The sequence below is a fragment of the Eleginops maclovinus genome, chromosome 8, assembly GCF_036324505.1.
Source record: "Eleginops maclovinus isolate JMC-PN-2008 ecotype Puerto Natales chromosome 8, JC_Emac_rtc_rv5, whole genome shotgun sequence".
NCBI lineage: Eukaryota > Metazoa > Chordata > Actinopteri > Perciformes > Eleginopidae > Eleginops > Eleginops maclovinus.
In genome coordinates this window covers 18754355-18763323 of record NC_086356.1, presented here as the reverse complement: position 1 = coordinate 18763323, position 8969 = coordinate 18754355, and the positions used below count along the sequence as shown (strand labels likewise).

The following is an 8969-nucleotide window of genomic DNA, read 5'->3' as shown; positions in this document are numbered from 1 at the left end:
TGAATACGGTTGGTTGTGTAACGTGGGAAGAAACAGCATCAGCCAATCAAAAATTGAGACATTTATTTATTACAATTTTAGATTTACAATACAATTGCAGTACATGAAGAAAAGAAAAGGTCAACAGTTGCCGTTTCTGCTTCTGATATGAAAGATTATGAGATGAATTTGAGTTATTTTGCATATTGAGTGAAAATGTATGTAAATGTATACAAATCATATACAGTGTAAGAAATAATGTGGGAGCTTGAATGTGGTGTTGGAGCTTCAGCGTAATAATCTGAAGTGAGGTTCACAGTGACCTGGAGATGATTCTTCTCAGCTTCATCACTTCTTCAGTGGTGAACTGCAGCAGAGGGTTAGAGGGTGAATTCAACAGGAGCATAGCTGCTAACCCCGTGTCTGACTCCCCCCCCCCCGCCTGCACTGTGTCTTCATTACAGGATATGGAGGTGGTATAGCCTTGCTGTACTGTGTGGGGGCTAGAGTCAATATTCACTGGGATGGTGGGAGCCTGGGTCTTTTTGTCAAAGGCATCCCAGCAATGCGTGGCTCTGGAGCTGTGTGACTTATTAATATCCATCTGGCTGGCTGCACTTTTCCGGATATCTGACTGCTGAGGAATGTAGTTGATGAAATGATCTTGGCTTGTTTTCTGATGATTACCGGTACTCTGGGTGGAGCCTGGGAAATTTGTTCGCAGCAGCCTTAGATCCTCAGCTTCACCTGATGAGTTTTGGTGTTTGCGATTCATGTTTGATGCCATATTAATGGGGAATCCCTCTGCGTCGGGACATTTTCTTTGCTCAGAGTGTTCCTCCTGCGTAAATCCATGCATTCTGACTGAGGACCCACACAGCTTGAGCCATTTATGAAACACAGACAGTGGTACCTCAATTTCCATCTTGCCTCCATTCTCTCGAGGGAGATCAGGAAGTATATCACTGACATCGATCTCCCTCAATTCTGGACTCCCTACTCTCTCTTCTTCCGAAAAGATTGTTACTTCTGTTTTTGGAGAGCTTGACTTTTGTGCCATAGCTGAGGCACCTTCATCTGTTCTCAGTGTTGGGGCAGTGGGGCTACCTGAGGCTGTTATAGCTTTTTGATCGACATGTGACTCTCTAACTTTCTCCGGATATGAATATGATGTGTCTCCCAAACTTGCATCGACCTCTTGTGTCTCAGATCCATCATTTCTCCCCACCTGCAGGCTATGAGCAGTGTACAGAGGGGAGGGTTGGTTCAGAAACTTTGGGGTTTTGCTGGATAAAGGTATGCTGAACGATGAGGCGGGGTTGCTGTAGGTTTCCCGCCTCGGTTCTTTAATGCTCAGGTTCAAAGGCTCTGTCAGTCTAGATGTGGTCATGTACTGATTTGCCAGAGAGCGCAGCTTCTTCAGCGGCTCATTTTCACTTTCTGTCGGGTTCAGGTGAGATGTAAGTAAAGGGTACCAGGGCTTGGGGGCTGGGGAGCTAAGTGGTGTCAACACCGGGGAAGAGATGGGGACATAGGGGGGCAGAACCGTGTGACTCGGTTGATAGTAGGGATGGTAGCGGGGAAACGGAGGGAAGACACTCTCATGCAGGTGTGACTGGAGGGAAAGAGGGTTCTGTTGGAAGGATAAGGTATTTGTTAGAGAAGAATAGTTTTATATTTAAGGGAATAATCACTTAAATAAATAAAAAGATGGGAAAACATCTAGACCTGGTTCATCCAAAACAAACCAAATCTGCCTTCCAGCACCTTTTTAAAGTTCACTGATGAAACTTTGTACCTCATTTAATGAATCTGTTCAAAACCAAAACTGTAAAAGATAGTGGGTTTATTTTTTATATTAAGTGCTGGATTTTCTTTTTTTTTTTGTCTGGAGCTTCCACTTCTTGCTATATTATTACAACTGTAGTGATTAAAACAAATATATATATCAAGTTTGGCAGATGTGTTACCTTTTCAAATCCAGGCTAGCTGTTTCACTCCTTTTCCATTTTATGCTAAGCTAGGCTGATCTGGAGCTGGTTTGAGCTACATATTTAACAAATAAGCATATTTACATTTATAATATACATTTACTTTAATGTGTTGTTCAATGCTCTATAAAAGAGAAATGATTTAACCAATAGGAATATGTGGAAAGAATCTTAAGTACATTGTGTTGCATCAGAACCACATTATTTACAGCAATTCAGAAAATATACCAGTTAAAATGCATTCAGGACACCAGCAGTTACTTCAGTCCTATTCATTTACATATTGTTAATTTATATTTATTGAATTCATTTTTTGTGAGAAACCATGTCTCTTGTATCTTTTTTGAGTGTGAACATCACCCACCTGGAGCAGAGGTATGGGTGGCAGTTTGCGTTTCACTGGCCTCGGGCTGCCATCGTGCTCCTTGCTGAAGCTGTCATAGTGGAAGAGCTTCGGCTGATTACGTGGCAAGACGTTCACCAATATGCCTGTCTGGTGGCATTCGTACTGCAGTAGCAGCCTGCACAAATAACCCATTGATCAGATAAAACCTTTCTCTGCACACTCACGAATGCACACCCAGTGTTAGACTCACTTCTCGTAGTGTCTGCGGGTGCAGGTGGCGGCACTGGTGCTCCGGGGGTTTCCTCCCAGCGAGTTGTACACTTGCTTCCACAGCTGCTGAACTGTCACCTGGCAGAGGGTAGGCTGTTTCAGTGGCTTATACTTGACTAAATCAATTCCTCGTTATTTTGTTACCAATACTAAACAAACTGGTACTGGATACTATGCGATTACTAATAGAAATACATAAATATATTGTTAATATCAAATTACCTGGTGGTAGCCACCCATCTCTCTGACAACCTTGAACATCAGAAATAGATCAACTGGAAAAAAGAGGAAACAAATAATAGTCAACACGCTTTATTATTTATGTAGCAATTTGAATATATATATATTTTTACTCTATTTTCTCCAATAATTTATATTATTTTATATAATCAGACAAAGCGAATCAGTTCAGTGTTTTAACAGTTTATATCTGAACAACATCTGTACACCTAAAATTATAAAATGTACAATGACATTCATTTTCAGATTTCAGATGTTGGGGGAATGTGTTTTAATTTAATCTTAGTTATTAAAACAAATAGTGGTTTAATGATTTTACCTCAATTAGCTAATCAATTATTTAAATAATGGTTTTAAATCAGATTTTTTATTGTCAAAAAAGGAATTATTAGTTTATCAAGTAGGCCGATAAATAACTATAATACCATATACATGTTTAAATAACAGTCCTGCAATAAACAGCTTCGGTTTCAAAATGTGATTACAAATGAATAATACATACTTTGTTTGAAGCCCAGGTTGGGGATCCTCTCGATGGGGGTATCTCTATTCTTCATGAACAGGTAGAGATTTTTGAGGAATTCCTCCTCTGTGATCTCCTCCACCAGCTCTTTAGTCCGCTGCTCTTGGATCTCTCTTTGTGCCATTTCCATGTGTGCCTGAGAACAGAGCAGAAATGAGTTTTAACTGAAGGAAGTTTTCATATTTAAGATTGTCTTTAACAATCCTATCAATGTTCTATCCTTTTTAAAATGTGATTTAAACAGTGCTACTGGACCAAACACACCTCCGATACCTGAAATTCTCTGGGGACAATGCCTGGCTCTTTGGAGGTCACATCATCTTGACGGATGATTCTCAAACACATCCATGTTTTTGACCATTTATCAACGTTTTATCCCATGTTTGTATTGGCTTCGGTTGAGTCAACCCTGTCTCTTGAGACAACATACCATTGATATGACACAAAATGGCATCAATGCCTTCATTCATTCCTTAGCTTCCATTGTTTTGTATGACTGCTGTGATTTAAACAAAGCAGTCAGTATAGGGATCGTGTCGCATGGAATATCTTTTTCATTAAAAATCAAATCTCGCTTGATTCTAGTAGTCGTTCAGAATGTTTTGCTATCTTATACTTTATCAGTGAGTATTGTAATTTACTACAACACATAGATATAAAAAGGTGCATATGATCATTATTTCCACAATAAAGCAGTATGCAGATTTTTCTTTAGTTGTTTTGTTACACAACGACATTTAGAAGAGAGCTTTTGCAGGTCCAATGCATGTTAACCAAAAATAACAGCTTATTGAATAACAACAACAGTACCCACAGTTGGATGGAATAGGCAGGACCGCAAATGTGAGCACCATATTTTTAAATCTGGAACACGAAGAGCCTCAACTAAATAAAATCTCAGTCATTCTTTTCTTGATTATTAGTTTTTTTTTCCATGTTCCTTACCTGTGTTTCCATTGGGAGAATAAGCATGAGTTAAATTATCTCATGGCCCTGGGGAGTGCACAGGTTGCTGTTCCCTCCAGTGTTGGAAAGGAATCTACAAATCACTGCAGGCACTTCTGAATGTCTCGTCAGTCACAAACCTGTCTCTTGTGTCTGCGTGACAACATGGGAGGGGATGTTACTCCAACGTCTTCCTGCTGAGATTGCTATCGTCAGACCAGTTGAACCTGTTGTTAAGAAAATATCCCCAAAATGGTTTCCTGGAATATTCCACACAAATGTTTATTAAGGTGAGTAAAGCTTTGGAAATCTGTGTTCATCATATCAAAGTAGCAGGAAGTATTGTTCAAATAAGTCAGATTTGATTTTTGGGGGGATTTAGGATCCCTAGAGCATAACTCTAAGCCAAAAATAATCAGTTTCTATCAATTCATCAAAAGATGTGCAATGATAACAGAATTGAATACCAGAACAATGCAACAGTGCTACTGTAAGGGTTCAATTTAGCATAGTAAGGTTGTAATATTGCAATGTTATCATTGCATATACAATTTTGGCATGTATGTTAACACTGGCAACATATTGACAATGGTCGTCATCGAATCTGAAACAGGAAATATGAGATTTCGATGGCTGTCTAATTATACTAGTGGCTGGGACATATTTAATAAAGGTGACAGTTTTTCAGTCGTCATAATTATTCAATTGTCATAATAAGCCAGTGTTTAATAACTATGATCAAGCAAACTGAAAATACCTATGACCGTCAAGTCTTTTATAAGCTTTATGAGGTTATGAGTCATTATTTCAATTGCAAGAATAATTGTTTCCATTGCTCTATCAGCGCTCAGTGCCCTTTTAATGTCTTCTCAGACAAGAAAGTGCTAATGAATAAAAAATGTGTTGATCTTCCTTAGTTTTGGTTGACTGCAATTCCATATCATGAGTCATCCTGTGGTGTTGAGGTAGGATCTCAGTTCAGTCATCGGATGTCATCTACTAGAAATGTACATGCTGGAAACAGCAGAGCAACACGGTTACTTGGGTATTTTGTAAATAATCCTTAACAGTTGGACTGAAAACTGATGCGCCTGAAATGCAAGTGGTTTTGTTTCCTGCTTGGCAGAAACAGTTCCCCTGTGCTACATTTGTTAAAATAAAGAGGTCAGCTACAAAGAGAGAAACGAGATTCCTTTCTAGATAAAAAGTGTTGATCTAAAGATATGGAAATGAAAACAATTATAAAGTCTATTCATAAGGATTAAAAAAATGGAAATGTGGAGCTTTAATTCTACAGAGAGGGGATACATTGCAATTTCCTATGCATCTGATATTGTGGCAACTTGACATTGATTAGGTCAGGTAAAATATATTTACCTGCAGTAATACAACTTTTAATCAGTTCTTTTTGGTATGCTAATTAAGCTGCGTGATTTCTAAGAAAAGATATCCTGTCAACATTAAATGTGGAAATGAGGAAGAAAAAATTAGATGAGAGAGGAAGACTTCCTGTGGTCAGTAGCTCCTGAGAAATAAACTCACTCCTGGCAGTGCTGTAAGCAATGCTCCGGCGGTTCTCAAACACTGTCCAAACCTGCAATGCATAAAGTGAAGAAGTTCCAAATTAACACACTTAGTCCGTTCCTATACAACCCACATACAGTGGGGCAAAAAAGTATTTAGTCAGCCACCAATTGTGCAAGTTCTCCCATTTAAAAAGATGAGAGAGGCCTGTAATTTTTATCATAGGTATACCTCAACTATGAGAGACAGAATGAGAAAAGAAAATCCAGGAAATCACATTGTCTGATTTTTAATGAATTAATTGGTAAATTCCTCGGTAAAATAAGTATTTAGTCACCTACAAACAAGCAAGATTTCTGGCTCTCACAGACCTGTAACTTCTTCTTTAAGAGGCTCCTCTGTCCTCCAGTCGTTACCTGTATTAATGGCACCTTTTTGAACTCGTTATCAGTATAAAAGACACCTGTCCACAACCTCAAACAGTCATACTCCAAACTCCACTATGGCCAAGACCAAAGAGCTGTCAAAGGAGACCAGAGACAAAATTGTAGACCTGCACCAGGCTGGGAAAACTGAATCTGCAATAGGTAAGCAGCTTGGTGTGAAGAAATCAACTGTGGGAGCAATTATTTGAAAATGGAAGACATACAAGACCACTGCTAATCTCCCTCGATCTGGGGCTCCACGCAAGATCTCACCCCGTGGGGTCAAAATGATCACAAGAACGGTGAGCAAAAATCCCAGAATCACACGGGGGGACCTAGTGAATGACCTGCAGAGAGCTGGGACCAAAGTAACAGAGGCTACCATCAGTAACACACTACGCCGCCAGGGACTTAAATCCTGCAGTTCCAGACGTGTCCCCCTGCTTAAGCCAGTACATGTCCAGGCCCGTCGGAAGTTTGCTAGAGGGCATTTGGATGATCCAGAAGAGGATTGGGAGAATGTCATATGGTCAGATGAAACCAAAATAGAAGTTTTTGGTAAAAACTCAACTCGTCGTGTTTGGAGGAGAAAGAATGCAGAGTTGCATCCAAAGAACACCATACCTACTGTGAAGCATGGGGGTGGAAACATCATGCTTTGGGGCTGTTTTTCTGCAAAGGGACCAGGACGTCTGATCCGTGTAAAGGAAAGAATGAATGGGGCCATGTATCGTGAGATTTTGAGTGAAAACCTCCTTCCATCAGCAAGGGTACTGAAGATGAAGCGTGGCTGGGTCTTTCAGCATGACAATGATCCCAAACACACCGCCAGGGCAACGAAGGAGTGGCTTCGTAAGAAGCATTTCAAGGTCCTGGAGTGGCCTAGCCAGTCTCCAGATCTCAACCCCATAGAAAATCTTTGGAGGGAGTTGAAAGTCCGTGTTGCCCAGCGACAGCCCCAAAACATCAGTGCTTTAGAGGAGATCTGCATGGAGGAATGGGCCAAAATACCAGCAACAGTGTGGAAACCTTGTGAAGACTTACAGAAAACGTTTGACCTCTGTCATTGCCAACAAAGGGTATATAACAAAGTATTGAGATGAACTTTTGTTATTGACCAAATACTTATTTTCCACAATCATTTGAAAATAAATTCTTTAAAAATCCTACAATGTGATTTCCTGGATTTTTTTTCCTCATTCTGTCTCTCATAGTTGAGGTATACCTATGATAAAAAATACAGGCCTCTCTCATCTTTTTAAATGGGAGAACTTGCACAATTGGTGGCTGACTAAATACTTTTTTGCCCCACTGTAACCCTGGGTCTGGACAGGTTCAAAGGTTAAAAGAGCGACAAGCTGTTCTTCATATCCACTGTGAAATCATATGTCAAAATTCACTTAATCGTCAAAATAGTTTTGTAATTAAACAACACCAGTTTCGTTGTTGTTTTACCAAGTCGTCCTGATGTCTAAACAGGTTCCGCAGTTATTGTTCGTGTTGCTTTACACAAAATATCTTGTCAAATATTCAAACAATTGTTATGGATGTGTTGCAATGTTAGTCGCGAAAGGGATGCGTAACTCTTGCCACAATTATCAAAACATCTAAGGTATGGTTTAATAGGGATCTATGCAAATTCTGTTATTCTATTTTTTCAAGTTGCTGAGTTTTCTGGAATGTGATTTAAAGTAAAAATTTGAACAACTTTAATATCATCATCAGCAAAGAGCTAGTCTATAAGCGTGCCTGTGGTGTTTGACCATATTGGCTCAGTGTTTCGGTTTAAAGGACACACAATGGTAGCTTGTATAAAACCACACCCAGACCACGTCAATCACAAAATGACAGTGAGCCAATTGCTTTACTGGCAAAGAACGATGAGTATTTGGCATTTGATTTGCTAATCTGATAATTAAATGATCCATCCAGGTCTAAAATTGCCTTGACTGTGAACATGTGACTAGGGATGCTTTTTCAGTTCATTCTATATATTTGAATAGGACACTTTCGCTAAAATACTACTCATAAACCAGATAATAGCTGTGTGTTTATGGGTAGTAGTGGTCAGAGAGGATTTAATGCAGCTTTAAAATGAATTAACTAACAGCAGAAAGTAAGAACAAGGCTTTGGTTTCTGTGCTGATAAAGGAAAGGGAGAAGAAGGTAATATGATGTAACATTTCAAGATCGCAGCACACAGCTGTGCTGGGGACAAAGCACAAAGAAACACGTGTTGATATTTCCTTAATAACATATGCTATGTTATGCAGGTTTAAGTAAGTATAACTTTAATGGATGCATGGTTTGCTGCAGGTGTAAATAATTGCATGACTAATGGTCTCTGTGGATCCAGTACATCAATGTTAACTCTGCACCTGGGCTGTTCCTGCTATCACATGTTGAAATGTCTGCAGTGAAAATAGGCCGGTTGCAGTTTTCCAGACAGGTCTGGTGGCGATAAAAGCAGAATTAAAGACTCACACAGCTTTTATAGTAGTATTGCGTCAATAAATCTTCCAAATAAAAATGTGGAGTTTTAGAAACGATGCTAAACTTGAATAAACACACACCTGTACAATCGTTGTTCATGTACCGGACAAAATGTGTTTGGCATTAACACAAACTGATGGATTACACAGGGAGTTTTAGCCTATGACCTGAAATGGATTTGTTAAAGGTACCATAGAAAGCATCTACCTGGTATTTTAAATTGTTCTCTGATG

General features: G+C 39.4%; 1 protein-coding gene across 2 annotated transcripts; it reads right to left on the bottom strand.

The window, feature by feature from the left end:
• Positions 1-48: 48 nt before the first annotated feature.
• On the bottom strand, positions 49-4463 carry arid6 (AT-rich interaction domain 6). 2 transcript variants are annotated; one of them, XM_063890410.1, is made up of 7 exons: positions 4295-4451; positions 3614-3764; positions 3329-3485; positions 2809-2861; positions 2567-2664; positions 2335-2491; positions 49-1612 (listed from the first exon to the last, which is right to left on the bottom strand). In XM_063890410.1, exons 2-7 carry the CDS (start codon positions 3692-3694, stop codon positions 293-295), a joined length of 1866 nt encoding a protein of 621 aa, XP_063746480.1. In that variant the 5' UTR covers positions 3695-3764; positions 4295-4451; the 3' UTR covers positions 49-292. The 2 variants fall into 2 exon arrangements, with proteins under 2 accessions (XP_063746480.1, XP_063746481.1); XM_063890411.1 differs by lacking the exon at positions 3614-3764 and having other exon boundaries at positions 4295-4463.
• Positions 4464-8969: the final 4506 nt, after the last annotated feature.